The sequence below is a fragment of the Barbus barbus genome (assembly GCF_936440315.1).
Source record: "Barbus barbus genome assembly, chromosome: 36".
Lineage (NCBI taxonomy): Eukaryota > Metazoa > Chordata > Actinopteri > Cypriniformes > Cyprinidae > Barbus > Barbus barbus.
The window spans coordinates 19,876,241-19,899,903 of record NC_136714.1 but is presented as its reverse complement, the minus strand read 5'-3'; the positions used below and the strand labels follow the sequence as shown (position 1 = coordinate 19,899,903).

Here is a 23,663-nt window from a genome sequence, read left to right as displayed (position 1 = left end):
ACTTAAGTCTATTTTTACACCTCCACAGACAAAGTTATCCTCTTGCTCCTATAGGTCACATTCTACACATGACACTTTTCCATATGCATACGGCCTTCAAAGATTGTCTTTCGTCACAATTTCATCTATCACTTAATGGATTTTGATTGACTGTAGTATAGTTTGGCTCTCATGACACTTAAATTTAAGCGAAATATAGTAATCTCCTCAAATCCTTTACTTTGGAGATATTTGAGACCTCTCACATCCCGTAGAAAGCAGCTCCACGTGCGCGCGCAGGGCTGACCGCGTCCACGAGTTGACGCTATTAACAACAAGCGGAGGATCCGTGATAATATCGGCTATTGGTTAAACCTGCTCAACGGAAAATATAAAACACATAAAACCACATCGTGAGCAGGGTTAAGGTGAGTCGACAGTCGCGTGCATGGTGCATAGTTTGTCGCGTGTTGCGAAAGCGAACCGAACTGGCACGGCCCAGTATTGGGGAGGATGCAGTTTATTTAGATATCTGGGATGAAATATATTGAGTAATAATCGATTATTTAAGATTATGCATTTCAGAGTGTGTCAGGAGTGGTCATATTTGAGACGTTGCGCTGATTGAGATGTGCATGTGACTTCAGGTGAGGCGCACAAATATTGGGTTAAAATATGACCGTGCGCACTTTACGAAACTCGTGTTTACTTTCTGATTGCTTTTCATTTTCAATAACCGATGCCATTAAGTGATAGACAGGTCTGGACTTTAGCATTTATTTCTTCTTCTTCTTCTTCTTCTTCTTCTTCTTCTTCTTCTTATTCTTATTATTTAGACTTGTTTTACTTTTGGGTTTGTTTAGTTTGGATTCTTCAGTCTTTACCTTCTTGTTTAATGTTGTAGTGATGAAATAACGCGAATCAGTCATTTTATTAATGCTTTAGTTGAGTCAGGGCGAGTTTTTTGTTGATCAGCATGATTTGGAAACGTTTTCTGACACACCCTCACTTTGCATCGTTCCCTGCAGTTTGTGTAAATGTGACAGACAGGACAAAGATGCTTCATTTCTCATTTTAATCATTTTCAAGACAAATTGTCGCTTATTTTGAATAAAGCTCAGTTAGTGGAGTTCACAAACTGGCAGCTAGCGATGTCCGATTCGTGAACGAGTCGCCACTTAAGACGGATCTTTTCGATGATTCTGTTGAAGCGGTGCAATAATAAAGATTTGTTCACGAAGCTGTCGGATCTCAAATCAACTTGGATTATTAAAACGATCAAACACGAGAACTGATAAGTGAACCAAACTGACTAATCAGACGAAAAAGATTTTACTTTAATACAAAATGTTAACATAAACATACTGGGCTTGATTAGTCCGTTTTAGAACCGGTTCTTTAAAATGAACTGTTCGAAAGAACCGATTCGTCCGCGGAAAGAGGACACTTTGTTCTTTTTGAACGAGAGAGATGGAGGATATTAGTTTTGAAATTCAGTCCATAAACTGAGAATTACATGCTTTTGCTGTCATGATGCAGACAATTTTTATTCTACCTCCAGAATAGAAAAAACACAATTTAGTATAGTTGATTTAACAATAACTATATATTTAGGCTATATATTTGTTATTGACACGTGATCACTAATAACAAATCTGTTAAGTATATTTTTCTTCTGCATTTTAACCATCAGAATTAAACCAAGTTATTGTGTAGTTTGCTTTCTGGTCATGTCCTTTTTGACCAAACCAGTTCAATCCAGCACCAGAATTCAAACAACTTGCCCTCCCCTCAGAAACCTCACAATCTCAGGCACACAAGGAGTTGTTTTTATGAGCACAGTGTCTCTCCACCTCCTGTGATGTGTTTCTCTTGTGAATTGTTATCTTTCACTCTAGTTTGAGTTGTCATCTTTCACTGTCGGTTCTTAATTAAATCGCCCAACAAGTTAGAATGTTGCATTTAGGGACTTGTAAGACATGTTTTGCATTGTCTTGATAGCCTTCCACCTTAATTCAACATTAGTGTTGATTAACTATGAGAAAGAGGCATTGCCTCCAGAATTGATTTTTGTGCTTGACTGCTAATTCTGTCTGACAGTGTGTGAATATGAGAGAATGAGGGAACTGGCTCGTTATGTAACGATAGCTGTGGTGACCGCATACATGTTCACATAGGCGTACTGTCATCTTGTGAGTGTTACGGCCAGCCGTTCCCTTTTCAGGCCAGATGACTAGGCCTCTGTACTGTTTTTATATAAAAGAGACTGGGGCTAGTTGTCACAAAGACTATATATCAATAACTGTAAGGTTTTTAATCTGAGCCTTTGACCAACCTGTCTTCACTTCCACGTGCAGTGGCTGTAATGCAATAACACCACCTGCTGATTTTGCCCTGGATTTATTAAGTTAATTGGCTTTATCTGCTCTGCTTACGTGATACTACAACAGAGACGAGAATAGATTCAAAAGCCCTCAGTGAACCATAGCTATGGACCCAGAATAGGGGATTTCAGATCACTAGCTTTACTCAGAGTTGGGGGGTTGCCTTTGTTTTGGCCAGAGCGAGACCACTGGCACTTTGGACTCCATATGTGCTTAGTTGAAGACATAACGTGTGTATTTTAAAGAGAGAGAAGAAAATGGCATATTAGAATGATTTCTAAGGGATAATGAGACACTGAAGACGGGAGTAGGCTACTAATTCAGCTTTGCCAACACAGACATGAATTAGAATTTTAATTGGAGTGAAGTAAAGGGAACTGGGAAATATGTTACATTTGGAAGAACTGAGATTTATATTAAGAGATAAGTTATCCATTTTCATCAAAATCTGGAAAGTGCAAACCAATAAGACTGTTCTTACAGGCAGACTGAATATATTGGATTCATCTCTTTTAATCAAACTGTCTGAATATAAATATAAATAATATAAAGCTATAAAGTTCTCTTGGCTACAAAGTCATGTACAGTGTTACAGCTAAAGGTGTTTGATGTTGTATTTTCCTGTATAGTACTTATTTTGTGACATTGTGTGTGTTTCAAGAAAATTAAAATAAAGAGATTAAAAAAAATAGAATGAAGTAGAAAACTATTTTAAATTATAAGGTTTGACAGTATTACTGCTTTATTATTGATCATAAATGGTGAACATAAAGGTGTGGACACACAAATTCAGTTTACTTGCAGGTTCAGTAATTTCACTACAACTGTTGTTGTTCGTCCTTCACTAGCGAAGATGACCACGACTTCTTTGAATCACTGGATGTTGTGGGTACGAAGATGGCTGATGAGTCCAATTCTCGCTCTGAAAGTTCGGTTGCAGAATGGACAGGCGAATTCTGGAGCCGAGTTTAAACAATGAACCCTTTTTACCTGCAATATTTCACAGAAAATTTGCTAATGTCACCTTGAGAGATCTCTTTAATAAACATTAAAGAATATCACCTACATCTTTTGCATGGTAGTGTACCCTGAATTATTATGCTTAGATATATTTATAAGGTTCTAGAGATAGATATAGATACAGGTATTAGGTTCCTTCCAGCTCACAAAGGTCTTTCTGTCTCAATTGCTCAGAGCAGAGAGTGTTGGGGACCCCAGACGTTCCTTTCCGGCTTTTCCTATAGACAGCTGTTACGCAACATGTGTTTGATGTTTTTGCTTTCAGCTATAGCACGCTCATGAAGCTTCATTTAGACTCATGCTAAAGTTTCATTTAACAGCAAGCAAATTAAAAGGAAAAACTGTTTAAAAATCAGTCTTTTTATATGATATTGGTTGGATAATTAATGTATATTACATTAAAAAACATGCAGCAATCAAAGTGTTTGTAGGCTAAAAAAAATTCTCAACTAGTTTTATTTAAAGATTTAGAGTGAAATTTCTCCACCTTTAATGTAAATACTAAATATTCTTGTGCATTCTGCCTTGCAATGATCCTTGTTGTTTTCGCACCAAATATAAGTTGATTTCTCTGATAGTTTGCAGGCCACTGAGCCTCAGGTCCTGTGGTGCGGCCCTCTGGTGCATGTAAAGAGATCATGCATTCCTCTGGAAGAATGCAGGATGTCATGCTGGTGTTTTAGTGGCTGGTTGGGTTTTTGTGGCTCACGGCTGTTGTGTATGTTTGAGTGACAGACGTAATATTGATTTCTTGTGTGTGCCGTGTCCTTGAAAATCACAGCTGTGGAATCTAGAACAATTTAACAAGGCAAGAACAATGCAGTGTTAGCAGTCATAATTTCAATGGCAACCATCAATAGATTCCTTTTCAAATATCACATAATTTACAAAGTATAAGTTTTGAAGGCCTTTAAACTTTTAATTGTTACTTTTTGTTAAATTAAAAAAAGAAAATAAAAAAACTTGCCCCTCAACGCTAAAAAAGTGGTGATCTGTTGGACTCCTACACTCATTCCAGCCTTTTTAGATTTGTTAAAGCAGTGAAGCTTGGCTTTGTGTATATATGTGAGCAAGCATTTGTGTGCTACTGTTCGGTCTGATTGTCAGCATGACACAGATAGTTGTTGACAGTAGGGGATTCTTTGAGGCCAGCTGAGGATGGACAGCAGCCAACTATGATGTTCAGGATAGTGTCTGCACTGTTGTAACAGAGAATGTGTATTTATGAATTTGTGTTTTGTCTCTGCTTTGTTTGCATATAATAGATTTATATGGTCCAAACTGCATGTGCAGGAACTTTTGAGTTAGTGTGAGAACCGTGTCAAAACGAAACCTTGGCTCCAATATAGTTCATTAATAGAGATCTTAAGTCATGCACATATACAAATGTGTAAACATCCCTTATGACTCTTGAATTTTTTTGTACCCAACTGATTCTTGAGATTTCATGTTGAAAAGTCCAATATTTTTTATGCGTACTTACACTAAACAAAGCTCAATGTTCAACTTTATTTTAATGCTCAACTTCATTTTAATTAAAAATAACAAATGAAAAATATATAATCATATCTATGACAAAAATACTATTATAAACTAGGTAAGTGGATAATTCAGCAGCAAAAGTTATTCTAGAAAATTCATGAGTGCACAATTTTATAAAATGTAAACATTTAGAGAAATAACATTGTTTAGTGGGGAACAAATAAAAGTGAATAAGTAGGACTAAGTCTGGTAAAATGTTACACATTGCTCTTTGTATTTTTCTAAAATACATTAATTAAAAACAAGTATAGTTCTGTCAGGACCACTATTGTCAAAATGACAGATACGGTTTGGCGGTATGGCTCTGTTCTGGGTAAAAAACTCCCTGTCCATCCATGCAGCCTGTAATGAATGAGCAGGCAGAGCAGCAATAATAATAACTCCCCCAACACAAACGTTAGGCCAGAACCGCCCAAGCCACAACAGGAATCCACAAGAGTGTATATGTGAAGTTTTAGCTCAATATACCCCACAGATACATTTTTACAGCTTGTTAAAATTGCCACTTTTAGGGTGTGAGCCAAAACGTGCTGTTTTGAGTGTGTTGCTTTAAATGCGAGAGAGCTGTTGTCCCGGAGAAGAGGGTGGCTCCAGCTCCACATTAGCAGTGCTAGCCTTTAAAAAACATTCCATTATTAATACAAGCCTGTTATCTTTACAGAAAACTACTCGGTTTCAAAATCAGTCATCTGATTATACTGTGCATAATAAATTTGCATTTATGAATTACACAGACGGGGAGAACTGCGGGATAAAAATAACAACATAGCTGGTCTCATGCTATCACAAACTTTATAAGTCCCACTTCTGATTATGAGCTTGACAACTTCAAGCGATCGACTCACATTGCTTTCATATGCAACTTTTAACTACCACATTCCTATTCACAATCATTCTGATAGCACTTGAAGACAGCATTGGTGTATTTTTACCATTATAGGCTGGTTGCTTTCACACACTGCGGCCACACAACTGTGTTCAAACACCTTATAAAAGTGATTTTTGCATAATAGGTCCCCTTTAAACAACAGATTAAAAATAAGACTCGCTGTGGTAAATTTAACTGGGTAATGTTACCAGCATGTCAAAATGCAATCAATGAGCCTAAAGCAACAGCATGCCTAGCAAACAAACATGTTACTGAACAACTGCCTTAAACAACGAGCAATATTTGATGATCACATATTTGCCAACATAGCATAAGGCAATGAGAATGGGGAAAAAAACGTAGCTTCGTGAAGACATTCAGAGATGAATAAAGGGTTAAATGTTAAGTTGTTACGTGGATGCTTTAACCCTTCGTGATATCTTTGCTTCTTCCAGCAGGGAAAGCAGATCTCTTGTAAAAGTGTTGTTGATGCAGTCACATTAGCACAACTTCAGCAAATTGCGCGCATTGCAGGCAAAGAGTCTATGTCAATGATATATCGTTGTGAGAAGCAGTGCTTGCTCAGGTCACTTCCAAGTCTATCAGCTTATATCAATCGGGGCTAATTCAGGTTCAAGTTTGCAAACTTGAATCTGGTGAGAACTCTGTGAGAAACGAACCCATGAAAATTCCTGATTGAAAGCTTTCTCATAGAGATGGAATTTGCTGTCTAATTTGCTCCTGAGCAAGTGAGAAAAGCTGCTGATTAATACTGAATAGAGCTTATATAGGAATGCCGCGATAGGTGTCGTATTCCTATAGGTAGATGTAATCAGCTGAGAATCAGCTGATGCAAGCTTGACTCACGTGACCTGCCAGAGCTAACGCTCAATATATATTTCTCTTAGAGAAGAGTTTACGTAAACTTGACTTAAATATTCATCTGTACCTCAAATTAAATTATGGAACGGCTTCAGAACACTTGAAATATAGTGCACAAAAACTTTATGGTGCTTTATAATGATTTTGTGCCTTTTGTGGGGCTTAACAATAACACAGAATAGTATATGCACAATATCGGATTTAGTCTCGTCTGACCGAGACCCGATCCCGCAGAAAATGCCAGTATCGAAACCGATACTGAGAAACAGATTGATGCATCCCTAAAAATTACAGTTGAACCACTGATATCACATGGACTATTTTAATGATGTCCTTACTACCTTTCTGGGGCTTGAACATGTCAGTTGTGTTGCCATCTATGGCAGGTCAGAAAGCTGTCAGATTTCATCAAAAAATATCTTAATTTGTGTTCCAAAGATAAACGAAGATCTTACGGCTTTGGAACGACATGAGGGTGAGAAATTAATTATAGAATTTTCATTTTTGAGTGAACTATCCCTTTAAGTGACTATTCACCAGTCTTAAGTGTCAATTTTTCAAAATTTAGATTTATACATCATCTGAAAGCTGAATAAATAAGCTTTCTATTGGTGTATGGTTTGTTAGGACAATATTTGGCTGAGATGCAACTATTTGAAAATCTGGAATCTAAAATCTAAAATATAAAAAATGTAAATATTGAGAAAATCGCCTATAAAGTTGTCCAAATGAAGTTCTTGGCTATGCATATTACTAATCAAAAATGAAGTTTTGATATATTTATGTTAAGAAAAATAAATATCTTCATGGAACATTTACTAAATATCTTCATGGAACATGATCTTTATTTGATGTCCTAATGATTTTTGGCATAAAAGAAAAATCGATCATTTTGACCCATACAATGTATTTTTGCAAATATACCCCAGCGACTTAAAGGTGCAATAGGTCTTCAGAAACATTTTTTGTTATTCTGGTTGAAAGTCTCTTCACATCCCTATAGCAATCATTAAGTTAAGTGGTCTATATGTGGTTATCTGTATTTATATATTCTGTGGAAGGTGTAGGACTAAGAAATTTTCGTCCAATCAAAACGCTCGGTCAGAGTGTTTTAATTGTCTTTCCTACCTGCCTGTCAACATATGTATTTGCATACCTCTCTACGCACCCAGTTCGCGCAGACAAGGATACGTCATCAGCACGTTCACGTACGCTATGCAGTCAGAGCGAGAATGGCAGGCAAACATCAACAACCCAATCTTCCTTCCTGGTATTGTAGTACTTTTACTAACTGTGCTATGAAGTTTTCTCACCGGTGAATGACACATGATTCAAAGATATACAAGCGTATAACTTGCTGTTGTATATCTTTGAATTCCATCTATTGGTTTCCTTAGGATTATTTTTATTAGGGCCCAAGACACTAAGGCACAGGGCCCTCTTGTTTTTTTTATCAAACTTCAGTGGTTTGTTCATAGTATGATAGTATGATGCCGATCGCATATATGTGACTATTAGGAGTCAAAGTTATAGCACCACCAACTGGCAGCAGCATCTTATTTTTACTCTATTTGCTTCAAACTTCATCAGAATAATGACAACACACGGCTGATGTAAAACTGTTGAGGGGATATTGATATCTAAAATATTATTGCCATGGCAACGTGTCAAACTTGAATATTCCTTTCCAGTGATTTTAAGGCAGATAACATGCTTAGGTTTTCATGAAACTCAACACACATATCAGTATTAATGATAGATAGACACTGGCAAAAGCTCATAAAAGGCAAAAGTTGGGGGGTTAGCTTTAGCACCAAACAGTCACCAAACTTGGTACATTGTTCTCATCAAGGCGGACAACTTTCTAATTTACACTCATTAGCTATGACCAACAGGAAGCCGGCTATATTTTTTTTATGTCAATTTTTGGAAAAATCAGGCTGTAGATTAATTCATACTCCTCCAAGAAAAAACAACTAGTTCACACCAAACTTTGTCAACATGATGCCAGTATACTGAAGATGATAAATTGCGAATGGATTTAGGATATCTTGAACAGTGTGGCAATGGTGATTTATTAAAGTAACAGTAAAAAAAGAAAGCAGTCATTTTATTGTATCTAGTGCAGCTTCCAAACACTTAAAAAAAATTACATGCATAGAACAAGTCATTCTGAGGAAATATGATTAATTTCATGAATATACAATACACTATGGATAGCAGACAATTAGACATCTGATGTCACTCCGGCTCTGTGTATGTGGGGGGATGGGTGAATGTGAGGGTGAGGAGGTGGGTGAGAGAGAGAGACTTTTAAACATCTCTTTAATCACTAGAAAAAAAATCAATTAGTTTTTTTTTTTTGCATTATAGCTTAAGAAATCTCTCAGGCCTTATCTGTTTCTTTCAGTCTTAGGGACAAAACAAAAAAAATCCAAGAAACAGTTAATTTGTAGGGCACTGACAACATAATTGTATATGATTAGGTTAATAATTATGTTAATTGCAACATAACAAAAATCTAAAGATACATACACGTGGTCTTGTAAATTTGTGTGCTGCAAATAATAATTTGACACTAATTGGATACTGACCTATGACATCCTGTGACATGATATTCATCTGAATTTACATCATCTCATGAATGTAACAGTAAAACAGTTCAGCTCACAGATGAAGACTAAGCTGTAATGCAGGCAAAATATTTCACAAATGCTTATAGATCAATAAAACCTTTAAAAATGCTTATGAATCATTAAAGGTTTAGGTAACACTTTATAATAAGGTCTCATTTGTTAGCATTAGGGAATGCATTAACTAACTTGAACTAACAATGAACAATATATTTTTACAGCATTTATTAATCCTTTTATTGTTAGTAAAAAATAGTCATGTTCAAAAGATACCACTTTAAATTTTAATAATGTATTAATACATTTTGGACTTAATATTAATTAACATTAATAAATGGTATATAATTATTGTTGATGTTAAATAATATAATTTTTTTAACATTGGTTAATTCACAACTAACAAACTAAATATGAACAATAGATTTTTACTTTATTTGTGTTAGTAAAAATTATCCATGTTAGTTCATGGAAAAGGAAATCGTTAAAAAATGCTTAAATCATTAAAAGCTTAGGTAACTATAATAATGTCTCATTTGTTAACATTAGTAAATGCATTAACTAACATGAACTACCAATGAAAAAAATATTTTCACAGTATTAATGTTTGTTGATGTCAGTTAATCAAAATGTTCATGTTAATTCACAGTGCATTAACTAATGTTAACAGATAAAACTTAAAATTTTAATAATGTTTAAGTTTTGAATATTAACTAACATTAATAAATACTATATACTGTTCATGTTAATTAATATAGTTAATGTTAAAAACTGAAACCTTATTGTAAAGTGTTACTTAAGTTTATATATTGTTCTGTGTGTGTGTATTTCATAGATTTGATGGTTTGGATTAACCCTTTAATTGCCGTATCACTTAAAACCAGACTGCCAGAGGGTTACTGTAATAAATGTGCCCGCTGGGCACAGTTTTCCTGATGCCACCGGGGTGGCGTTTGCACTGACGGCTTGGGCCCGCCATCGCTGCTTGCAGCTATATTCATTGATTATTATACTGAATGCGAGATGGCTGACGCCATGAATCTACACACATCTATGGTCTGCTCGTCACTCCACTGAAGAGAGGGGTGGAGTCAGCAGAGCTCACTAGGATTTAAAGCAACATGGACTAAAAAACAGCTTGTTGAAAACAGAGCTGATTTTACAGGTTTAAAAAGGTGTTTTTACACTACCATTGAGAATTTTTAACCAAAGTATGTTATAAACTTTTCATTAAGACTTTAAAGAATCATATCAACTTGTGTAAAATGAGCATCCGATGACCCCTTTAAATAAAAGCGGTTTCTCACTTTTGCTTGCATGTAGAAAGCATTTTGAAAGAAATTAGTCATATGACAGAGCACTGAAGTTGCCATTTTTGTGACCTCTGACCCCTGCAGGGATGGAGTTCCCTGTAGATGTATTGCTGTCTGGCAGACATGAGGACTTGGAAAGTTCAGCCCAGAGCTACATGAACAAACTGCTCTACAGCAACCCAGATAACACACAATACCTTACCCTGCCCAGCACGAGAAAGGTAAAACACACACACACACACACAACAGAGAACAGAGCTCAGATAATGTGGAGTATATCAGATGATACTGAAAAAGAAACTTTTTTGTGCAAAATTATAGGCCTATCCAATTTTAAAAAATTGCCATATGTAATGTATCTCCTAAAATGACCATAATGTGTTGAGAACAATGTTACAGCTCAAATTATACACTGAAGAATTTAGGTTCTACAAAAAAAAATATGTAAGTGCTTTTTAAAATTATTATTATTATTCTTTTTTTTGTTTTTGCATTTAAACCCTTTAAAAACTGGCCCCAATCACTTCCTTTGTGCCTTACCAACAATTAAGTTGTAGCCTGGCATATCCGTTTAAGAGTACTGTTCTGGCTCTTTTAGATCCGGATCAGTCCTGCCAATGTTGGGTTTGTCCCTCTTTATGGAGCCAATCTCAAACACAAAGTCCTGGCTCTGTTTGCTCCTGAGGACCAGTTCACAGGTTCACTTTCCTGCCTCTTACCTATCATAATAACATTATGAATGGATTTTATGACAATAACATCATGTATAAACTTCTAGGAAAGTCACAACATCTTATTTACCTTTATTCCGCTTTGCCTCCCATTTTTATTCTAGCTGTGGCATTGTTCTTGGCTGATCAGTGGTACGCAGTGGAAGATATTCTCAGAACGTCAAATCCTGCAAGAGAAGGCCTTGTAAAGGTAATCTTTCATTTTGTTTTGGAAAGCTTAGGCATTTAACTTTTTAAATGTAATTATTCAGACACATTTTTGTACTTTGAACAGTGTCTATTCAGAATGTCACTTCTTTGCCAAGTCAATAAAAAGCAGAAATCTGGTATTTTCTTCGACGCCTTGTTAAGGACTTGCATATCTTCTCAAGCACTCCTACGATGATCTTGAGTTTTTAATATATAAAATGTATTTTAGAAAGTGTGTGAATGTTTAATTATAGAGAGAGAGAGAGAGAGAGAGAGAGAGGAGGAAACAAAAGCAAGGTTTGAGCAGTGAAATGTAGTGGTTTGGCCAAACAAATAATTGCAAACATGCAGTAGTTTGTGGCTGATCAGTGAGAGGGGTTTTTGTCTCCGGCTCCACACTTTGCATACATAGGCTTTCTTTAGAAAATATTTAGAAATATTTTTATATGTGCACAGGCATTCATTCACTCACTTAAAAATACACAATGCACCCGTTTTCTTTATGCTGGCATTTGCTCATTCCACTGTAATATGGAGCCTAACTCACTCCTTATGTTGTAATATCCTGTATTATCCAGTTTAGATTTCCTTTGCGGGAATTTCATCTTTATAACTTGACTGTTACATTATGTTGTACACCTGTTTAATTTTGGCATGAAATGAAGATTTACCCTACTTATTTTCTAAATCTTTTTTTTTCTTTCTTTTTTTACCTGTGATTTTTAATCAAAACATAACTTGATTTCCCAGTGAAACTTCAGATACAATTTATATAACACAATTGAATCTCTTTTGTGAATAATTGCATTTGGGCAGGTAAGATCTGTGGGTGAGAGGATTGTCTTGTATGTGCTAAACCGCATAATTTACCGGACGGTGGAAATGGGTTCTAATGAGGTTCCGTTCCTGTGCCACGGAGAAGACGTCTTTGCCAAAATCATCTGGAAGAATGGAGAAGCGGTGGGATTCTACTCTGTCAAATCTAAAGGTTGGTCTTTCTCCCTGGAGAGTCTGGCAGTGCTGTAGATGCATTGCTCATTTTGCCCAATGTATGAGTAAGTTTATTTCATAAAATAATCTACAGTGTCTTCATTAAAGGATGAGTTAGAGATGAAACTAGGCCTTGCCTAGTTTATAAGAAGGCAAGCTCAAAAGCTTCTGTGTTGTGGCTTAGTAATAAAGATATTGGTTTGTACAAATAGATTATAGATTCAAAGGCAAAAAAATTTAAATATTTTTTATTATTATACAGAGAAAGGATTGATAGACAAGCTGTAACATAGGGAAGCCCATTTATGCATAAGAAAAAAAATCATACTTTGGTAAATAATAGTTATGATATATTATCAGTCAATCATAAGAGAAGTAGTCAATTGTAACAAAGTCATAATTATAATGAAAAATTAGAAAACAGAAGTGGCACCTCATTAAAATGAGGATTTGTTTAGTCATAATTATGACATGCTATGTTGTATTTCTGACTGTTATTCAGACATTTTATATTATAATTATGACTCATAATTTAGATTTTCAACTCAAGTATGCTGTCATAATTTTGACTTTCTCATCATTGACTTAGTATCTCAGTTTCGAATGTCATATTTATGACTGTTTTGTATGTCATAAATCAGATTTTTTTTATGTCAAGAATTTGGCTTTATTATTTAGTGAAACAGCTATAATTTTCTGTAATTATATTGGATATGATGAAGATCATCATCATTATTATTATTAGTTATTAATTATTATAATATTATTATCCAATATAGTTTAACTGTTCTTGAAAATAAGTATAACTGTTCAAGATAAACTATATTTTTGATAGTATTGTAGATGGAAACCAGTGTAACGTGCAGTGATTTTGCTCCAGACATTTCTTCCATCTGCTGTGTTTGTTCTCCCTTACAGGTAGCTTGTGTAATAGCTTTGTGAGCCAGTGCTACCTACTTCCAGTCATGGACTCTATATTTGTGCGGAAGGATCACCGTGGTAACGGTCATGGCTTGCAGATGTTGGAGGACTTTGTGGACTCCTTTAAAGATAACGAACTGGGCTTGAAATACCCTTTAACACCAGCGATGCAAAAGGGTCAGAAATCTTCTTCTCTTCTTTGTAGTTTTAAATGCCCCTACACTAGTTTGTAACCTTATACTCTACAAGGAAGGAAAAAGATTTGAATAAGGTGACTGACAGTGTAGAACTTTAGTAAGCAAATGACTCTTGCAAATGCCTGTCCTGCATATTATTCTATAGAGCAGTGGTTCTCAGACCTCTCCATGAAGTACCCCCAGCATGCACATTTTATATGTCTCCCTATATCTGACACGCCCACTTCAGGTCTTGCAGTCTCCACTAATGAGCTGATGAGTTGAATCAGGTGTGTTAGATGAGGTAGACATACAAAATGTGCAGTTAAGCAACTGTATAAAATTAAATATTAAAACAACTGTTTCAGCATTGATAATAACACCAAATCAGGTACTTCTTGAGCACTAAAGCAGCATATTAATATGATTTCTGAAGGATCATGTGACTTTGAAGACTGGAGTAATGGCTGCTGAAATTTTAACTTTGACATCACAGGAATAAATTTACTTTTTTAAATTCAATTTTTTTCTAGTGCTGTCAAACGATTAATCGCATCCAAAATAAAAAAATTTTACGTAATATTTGTGTGTGTACTGTGTATATTTATTTATTATTTATATATAAATACACATGCATGTATATATTTAAGAAAAATGTTGTTTATACATTTAAATTATTTATATATAATATCAATTGTGAATATAAATGTATACAGGGAAATATTTTCAAAATATACCGTATGTGTGTGTATTTATATATACATGATAAATATACACAGTAGACACATATTATGTAAACAAACTTTTATTTTGGATGCGATTAGTCGTGATTCCATCGTCTGACAGCACTATTTTTTTTCTGTATTTCTCATCAAATAAACGCAGCCTTGGTAAGCATAAGAGACTTCTTCCAAACACATTTTCTAAAAATCATATGATCCCCAAACCATATTGTATCTTAAACTTATGTGTATTATTACATGCACTATATATTTCATTATTCAATTGTTTACTTTTACTATATATATATATATATATATATATATATATACTATGTAAATAAATATAAAGAGCTACATTTCTTTAATATGTTTTATTAAATGTGTATATAAAGAGTAATTTAAAAAAATATGTTCCAGTATGCAGACAGTACCTGAGCACATACCCGGCCGATGTGGACCTGCTGTGGGAGGTGGAAGGAGTTGGAGGTCCCTACCAGAAAGTGAAAGTGGCCAGCAAACTTGGCTCCATGACACTACAATGTAAGTACCTTTTGCTGGGTCTCATCTGCCACTGACCCTCTTGAAACTCATAACAGTTTCACATCTTTACTTGATTTATAGGTTAGATTTTAGATTTGTTGTGTCTATCTCCTTACAGGCAACCACAGCTCAGCAGAAGAAAGCAAAAACGGAGAGGTTGCGGTTAATGAGGTGGAGATGACCGCGGAGAGCTGCCTGGACATCACAGTAAATTTGATCTTATCTTTATGTAGTATATCTAGATGTTTTTCTTAGTGTTTTTTAGCTTTAATAGCAGTAGGGCTAAAGAGGATGAATTTAGAGACACTTCTCAGAAACACATTTTAACTTGTCTACAGTTACTGTAACTCTAATTTTCCATTTATTATGTGTAATATTTGTGTGTCTTTTTTTTATAGCACTATGATGGGTTTTGCATTAAAAGATTAGTCAAGCTAATTTTTTGGAGTATCTGTTGCTCAGCTGAAAGTTTTTTTTTTTTTTTAGCTTTAGTATAAGAAACACAATTGAATAGTTTCTGGTGGATATGAACCTATTATACATGAACCTATTATACTTTTAGTCAGACATCCCACAGACTGGTTAATTTGGGAAATGTTTAGTTTTGCACATGCTTGCTTCATTGTTGTGCTTTTTTCTGAATATGAGATATTTGTATGTAGGTATTTATTTATAGAATCTGTTAGCCCTTGACCGAGTAGAGTGAATTGTTTTTATTTTGGTTTTACAGGAGGATGTGGTCGTAGTCAACAAACATCTCAAAGTAGCAGAAGGTTTGGATTTGTGTTTAATTTATCATTCTAAAACCCACTTAAACTGCCTGAATTGGCAGAAAAGGGTGTGTTAAAGCCTTTTCTTTTTTTCTCTCTTCATATCACTGTAGAAATTAGTGACTTGCCCATTTATACACGGAGCAGTGAATGCAGACAAAAGAAAAGGCCACGGGAAGAACCAGAAGAGAGTGCCATGGAGAACCGACCTGAAAAAATCAACAGGTCTCTAAAAACGCCTCACAGATGACACCTCATTGACTGGTTGCATTCAGAGGTTATCTTTAAGATTACAGTAATGGAGATTTACTAGTATGTCACTGAGATAAAATGTGTAATATCATAATGCAGCAGATGGGCTCTTAAAATGACCCTCCACCATGGGTTTGACAGTAAACTGTTGATATTAAATCCTGACTGGAATAAAATGTTACATATTATGTACAGTGTATTAAATGTGTAAAATATAATTTTATTTTCAGTCGTAAGTGTCACATGATACTTTAGAAATCATTATGCAGATGTAGTCCTCAGTTTCTTATAAATTTTGAAAACAGTTGTACCAGAAAATGTAATGTATGATTCTAAAAAGACCAAATTACTGTATTGTCCTCTTTGTAATTTATTACCTGTATATTGAATTTAGAGTGGTCGAACCAGAAACAGAGACAGAACCTGATGCTGTTGTGCCAGAGACTAAAGAACACACAGATGGAGAAAGTAGAGGAGGAGAAGATGGAGCAGCAACCTCTGTCAAGGTGGAGGAGGCTGCATCCAATGAGGCCCCTGCCGACAAAGAAATTCTGGTGAGGGACAGCAGCATCCTTTGTTGGTTGTCTTATCTGGTACACTATTTCATCACTGGTTTAATATGAGGCCAAACAAGTTGGCTTACAGCAGTTGCCAAAAATGCCAATGCAAATTATGTTTGTGGTTCATAAAACAGTATGCTCTCTGAGCCAGAGGTGCAAATTTTATGTCAGTTCACACATACAAATGTGTACACACTCAAATCAGGTATTGAGTTCTCTGTTTCTCTGTGAAGGTGGCAGAAGTCAATGGAGAAATAACTGACAGTCAAGAAGAGGAGAATGAGGGGTCAGCAGTCACAACAGAGGATGCACAGGCCACCCAAGAGCTCCCTCTAGAGGCTGAACCTGTCATCCAAAATGGCACTGCTGAGGAGATGGAGGCAGAGGGAGAAGCACAGGTAAACTATTTAATTCAGGTTAAGGTCAAGGTTGTACTGTTACATGATTTGAGCAGTCTGTATGCACTATTATTTGGGTTATTATTTTTTTAAAGATATCTCTTATGCATATATATATTTGAGAAAATACTGTACAAACAGCAATAGTGTGAAATATGTTTACAATTTAAAATAACTGTTTTCTGTTGTAATATATTTTAGAAAAAGTTTATTCCTGTGTTGGCAAAGCTTAATATTCAGCAGCCATTACTCCAGGCTTCAGTGTCACATGATCCTTCAGAAATCTTTTGGAAACTGTTTTTGTGGAAATTCTAAGAGTGTAAAAGAAGAGCATTTTATTTAAAATATGATTTTTATTTTTTTTACCATTTTAATGCATTTTTGTTGAGAAAAATATTAATTCATTTTAAAACAATATTGCTGACATGAAGTTTTTGAATGGTATTGGGTATATAATATAATTTGTGCCCAAAGTAAAATTTTTAATTAATTCAATTTAAATTTTTAACAAAGAATACTGTTAACATTGTCACAATCAGTGTTGGGTGCAACTAGTTACTAAGTAATTGGTTAATGCAATTTAATATGTAAAAAAAAAAAAAAATTTACATTAAAAATAATGTAATTTTTTTAATGAGAATCTAAGATGGCAGCTACTGTGCTTTGCTCTTCAGTGTTTGTACGGTTTTTGTTTGTTTTTCCTGTTTTTTGTTACTCAAATACGATCAGTTTTACCAGGGATGACCTGCTGAACATTCGGCAGAACACACCACAAAATCTTTTACTGGATTTTGACTATTCGGACGTTTTGCTGGACATTGTAGTTGGCGGAGCCGTAGCTCTGGTCAAATGCTTCAGGAGGACACAGATGGGGGAAGCGAGCCGGCGCGCCGCTCGTGAAGCTTCATCAGCTCAGATTTCGAATGCCGTTGCTTAGCATCCATCTGGCGAATCTCCGCTCTCTACCCAACAAAACGGACGAACTCTTTCTGCTCTCCCTGGCTGAATGGCAACAATACCGGACAGCGTACTACATCTGCCTACTTTCACGCTGATCAGAGCAGATCGCGACGCAGAATCAACGGGGAAATCGCACGGCGGCGGGACGTGCTTTTACATCAATGAGAGGTGGTGTACAGATGTAACTGTGTTAAAGAAGATGTGCTGTTCACATCTAGAAACGCTCTTCATTAACTGCAAGCCGTTCTATTCGCCGCGGGAGTTCTGCTCGTTCATTCTCGTGAGTGTCTACATTCCACCGCAAGCGCACGTGAGCACAGCTTTACAGAAACTCGCTGATATGATCACAGAGAGTGAGCAACAACACCCGGACTCTGTTTTAATCATTCTCGGGGACTTTAATAAAGCAAATCTCTCCCGTGAACTGCCAAAATACAGACAGCACATCACATGTCCCACCAGAGACAGTAATATATTGGATCACTGTTACACAGCAATAAAGGATGCATATCACTCTGTCCCACGAGCAGCTTTAGGACTCTGATCACTGTTTGATTCATCTTACTCCGTCCTACAGGCAGAAACTTAAATCTGTAAAACCTGTGTTAAGAACTGTTAAAAGATGGACTAATGAAACAGAGCGGGACTTACAAGCCTGTTTCTCTCTCACTGATTGGACTGTTTTTGAAGCTGTTATCGATCTGGACGAGCTCACAGAGACTGTAACATCTTATATCACTTTCTGTGAGGATATGTACATTCCTACCAGGACTCATCTAATTTACAACAATGACAAACCATGGTTCACTGCAAAACTCAGACAGCTCCGTCAGGCCAAAGAAGATGCTTACAGAGAGGGGGATAAAGTCTTGTATAAACAGGCCAAATACACACTGGAAAACGAGATCAGAGTGGCAAAGAGGAATTATTCTGACAAGCTAAGAAACAAATTCTCTTCCAGTGATCCTGTTTCAGTGTGGAAAGATATGAAAGTCATCACCAGTTACAAGTCACCATCCCCCAGCGCTCTGGAGAATCAACAACTGGCAGACAATTTGAATGTCTTTTATTGTAGATTTTAAAAAGCAACCCACACCCGCCCTGAACTCCACACAACCACTAACACCTCCAGCAACCCCCCTCTCCCCCACACCTACAATTCAAACAATGAAGGAGATGTGTGCCAGGTCTTCAGAAAAAACAAAAGAAGGAAAGCACCAGGCCCAGACGGTGTGACACCAGCCTGTGTAAAAACCTGTTCTGATCAGCTGGCCCCAATCGTCACACAGATCTTCAACAGATCACTGGAGCTGTGTGAAGTCCCCTCATGCTTCAAACGCTCCACCATCGTTCTCGTCCCAAAGAAACCCAAAATTACTGGACTTAATGACTACAGACCTGTGGCTCTAACATCTGTGGCCATGAAATCATTTGAAAGACTGGTTTTGGCTTATCTGGAGAGTGAGCAAAAGGGCTGATAAAATCACTCTGGACCCCTCACATACAGCACACTCCCTCTTTGAACTGTTACCGTCTGGTCGACGCTACAGAGCTCTGAGCACCAGAACGACCAGACACAGGAACAGTTTCTTTCCTCAGGCAATCCATCTCACGAACACTTGATGATAAAACACGGAACAAAACACGGAACACACAACTCTATTATTTATTCACACACTTGCTTACATTTTTATCTTTTATTTATCTATTTTTGGCTTTCATTTCAAATTTGTACATATCAGATCTGTAAACACACAATTGTCTATATTATATATTGTGTTTTTGCTGTTTTGTACATTGCCTATTTGGATATTTGTATGTTATTCTTTTATTATCTGTGTCCTGTCCTGTTGCTGTCTCTCTGTTGCACTGTGGAGCTTCTGTCACTAAAACAAATTCCTCGTATGTGTAAAAATACTTGGCCACTAAAGCTCATTCTGATTCTGATTAATTACTTTTCCCTTGAAAAAGTAAAGTAAGGGATTACTCTTATTTTTTCTGTAATTTACAGTTACTTATGTTATTGAACTTAGTATAGACTGTAGACATTTATATATAATGCAATAGTGGATTTAACATCAAAATTTAAAGACCAACCTTAAAATGCATGCTTTTTATGTACCCTTCTCACTTTTACTTTGGTGAGTTAATAAGAATATTGGTAACACTTTAGTGTCCAATTCTCACTATTAACTTGGTGGTTATTAGAATGAATATTACAGGGATTTTGGCTGTTTATTATTACTTAAAAAGTACATATTTATGTCTTATTCTGCAAGACCTAATTCTAAATCCTTAATCCTATCCAATTCTTAAACTTTACATCTACTTTACTATGTATTAATAAGCAGTAATTAATATTAATATTAATTAGTAGTATATTGAGGCAAAAGTATAGTTAGTTTTTAGTTATAATGATAATTATCTATTAGTATAGTTAATAGTTATAATAATAGTTAATAGTAAGAATTGGACCCTAATCTAAATTGTGACCAGAATAATTTATGTAGTTATGTATTATTTATTTGAAAGAATTAAAAGAACCATTGCATGTCTATCCTCGTATTATTAACTCGTTGAGGTTGATATAGGGTTTAGAAAGTAATGAGTTATAAGTAATTAAATACTTTTTGGAGAGAGTAATTTGTACAGTAATCTAATTACACTGTTGAAGATGTAATTGGTAACTAGTAATTAATAACTTTTTTGGAGTAACTTACCCAACACTGGTCACTATCATGTCAGATCTATGGCATAGCGGTCAGCGTGCTCTAATATGTTGAGCTGTGGTGCTAACATGAGCACTACAAATTCAAACGTCACAACATTTTCTAATCTCTTCCTGAATATTTGGGAAATTTTAGGAAAAAATTGAATGCATAGTGTTTTTTTTAACTAAGAACATCAGTGTCACTACTTCTTAGACTATAACTAAACAGATTTATTATCTGGTTTGTCTTAAGGATGACATCGACACCCCTAAAGAATCTGAAGTAGTGAAGCAGATCGACCAAGAACTTGTTACTGAGGAGAAACAGGGCACAGAGGCAGACATTCCTTCTCCAGTTGAGGAGGAAGAGGAAGTTCAGCAGGAACAGGAAGAGGAAGTAGCTCCTGCAGTTGAGGAACCCGAAGACTCTGATCATCCACCAGCTCTTCCTGAGGCGCCAGTCATTCCGGCCGACCTGGTTGAGTGTGTTTCCTCTGTGCAGGACAGTGATGCAGTAAAGGAACCATCTGCTCCTGAGCTAGAAGCTCCACAGGAGGAGACATCTGCTTCTCCTAGTGTAGCAGGTGAAGAAGAGGTCATTATAGAGACAGTGGAGCCAGCTGTGAACCAACAAGATGAGACTGCCTCCGATGAGCCACTTGAGACCGAGGAAAGCCAACCTGCAACAGAGGACTCTGAAAAAGAGGAGTCAGAGGAAGAGAAATTACCCGAGACGAATGAAAAAGATGAACAGAAAGAAGAGGAGGACACTGCTACCACTGAAGATGATGATGATGATTATGAGTGGAAAAGCTCAGATGAAACTCACGATTCTCCTCCTGGGGTTCGAGTTCTTCGAGGAGGCAGGATCAAACCCGTCCCGCCAACACCCAAGCGCACATCCAGTAGACTGAGCAAAGCTGTGGTTATACAGGTGCTGGATGAGGAGTTTGATGAAGAAGAAGAGGAGGAGGAAAAGCTCACGAGCACTGAAGAGGAGAAGGGGAGCACAGAGGAAGATGAAGCTGCCGAACACAATTCGAGAGAAGAGGAGGAGCCTCCGGTGATTGACAGGAGAGTCTTGCGGGGGAAAACCAAAGTGATCCAGTCCACACCCACAAAAGCAAAAAGACGCAGTAAAAACTGATTTCATTCATTCTCCATGACACTCCAGTACACTCCATTCAAAAAACATAGTAAGTTAGTAGGCACTACTTAGTACACACATATGCCACGATCTGTACTAGAGAGTAATGAGCATCTTTTATACTTCGGTTAGGGTTTATAATAGGCTGTGTTTACAACATCTCGTTTTGGTTCAGGTTTTGTTTTATGACTAAAAGAGAAAATTCCCCAAAAAATTGGCAGTATTTCATAATATGTTTTAAGCACAGTCCTTGATTTACTGCTCACAATTATAACTTTGATTTTAATCTTTACTTTTGATTTACCTGATGCTTATTGAATGCAGCTTAAACAGCTTATAAAAAAGCGTCTATAAGCTTGCAAATTTACAATGTGAAGATCTTATATTAGGTGTGCTGCTGTACTGAGTTTCACCATTATCGTTTCAGATTTTCTTCTCAAATCTTTTGATTTAAATTTTGTTTCACCTCACACAATAAGGTTTTAAGGAGGTCCTTTCACATTTGCAACTACCTTTCAGATGATTATGCTAGTTTATTAAATTTGTTCTCAAAATTATGTGAATGTGCATGCCCATACATATGTACATGTATTCACACATAAATATGCAAGTATGTTTATACCTGAGGAAAGTGCAGGTTTATATATAGTTTGAAGGCTAAATGTTAACTGTATGGTATATATGGCCTGTTTAGCATCCAAAACAGATTTGGGTTTAAATGTCTTATTTTAAATACCAACTATAAATTATATAGTAAGCTGAAAACTAGTACATAAAATATGAGTGGTGAATCTTTAGAATTTTGGCTTTAAGTAAAGTAATAGTAAGACTGGTTGACAACCGTTAGCATTTTACTCATGTTTTGTTTCGTTGACATTTTTCGTAAACTTGCCCCCCCCCCCCCCCCCCCCCCCATAAAAATCTAAACCCACGTGTTATTAAATAACGCATATATATGGTCTAATCATATTTTGTTAAAGCTGTGAAAGAAACGCTCACACATTTCAGTTTTTGAGTTTTAATAAGGGTGACCACATGAGGGCGCACTTGGATGTTAAAAAAAGCCATTGCGGGACTCTCTTCACACTCTTTCAAGACTGTTGTTTGTCTTCGCCGTTTTCTCACCTGAGGTCAGTTACTTGCATTTTTTTTTTTTTAGGTGAAAATAGGGAAAAGAAAAACTCTAGAAATGACCTTTTATATGTGTATTCTTCCAGATTTCCTCTCAACTTAAAGGAGTCAAAGTTCATGTTTTTTGTTGACAGGAAATCAAATAATAGTAGAAATTTTTGATCACAATCTTGAGTACTTTAAACTTTATTTACTTGTATTAGGTGTTTGAGCAATATTTTTCTGGAGTAGTTTTCTCAAACTGTGATTTTTCCTGTAGTAAATAAATGCCTTTCTTGTATAGTCCATGTCCTCATCAGTTTTTTCAACCCAGTTTCTTTCATATGAATGTGTAAATATTAATACTCTGCTCTGAGCTGTGTAAACATACACACATGGATAAGGTGGAGTGATTTTGTACAGCTAGGTTGAATGATATTTCGGTGCCAATCATTTGCCAAGCAAGGTGTGTCAGAGAGTGCATGTGCCGCCTCTTTTGTGTTTTCTAACAAAAGCCGCCCAGCTGGTTTTCTCTGCCTTACCTACCATGTTCATCCAGCTTTTATCCATTTTAGCAAATTTTAGTCAATTTCCAGATCTTTTGAATTTTGTTTTTCATTGACTGTGTGTAACTGCTAATCTTAAAAGAGAATTGGTAAAGGGGTATTTTGATAGGGTTTTCAAGGAAATAGATGGAAACCAAACAAAAAGATGTCTCTATGTATATTTCTCACCTTTTGAATTGTGCATGGATTTTGCAAACCAAATGTGCAAGGTATTTCTCTGTAAGTGTGTGTGTACCTGCATATACGTCTGTGTCTTAGTGGTGTGGGTGCACTAGCAGCTCTGTGTGTGTGTGTGCGCGTTTT

At 36.1% G+C, this 23,663-nt stretch overlaps 1 protein-coding gene across 1 annotated transcript; it reads left to right on the top strand.

The window, feature by feature from the left end:
- The first annotated feature begins 115 nt into the window (after positions 1 to 115).
- On the top strand, positions 116 to 23,100 carry LOC306856289 (uncharacterized protein). Its single transcript, XM_079395468.1, has 13 exons — positions 116 to 407; positions 10,703 to 10,839; positions 11,217 to 11,316; positions 11,454 to 11,539; positions 12,355 to 12,526; positions 13,447 to 13,626; positions 14,765 to 14,887; positions 15,006 to 15,094; positions 15,618 to 15,660; positions 15,771 to 15,882; positions 16,304 to 16,463; positions 16,703 to 16,867; positions 20,791 to 23,100. The coding sequence occupies exons 2-13, from the start codon at positions 10,705 to 10,707 to the stop codon at positions 21,682 to 21,684; spliced, it is 2,259 nt and encodes a 752-aa protein (XP_079251594.1). The 5' UTR covers positions 116 to 407; positions 10,703 to 10,704; the 3' UTR covers positions 21,685 to 23,100.
- Positions 23,101 to 23,663: the final 563 nt, after the last annotated feature.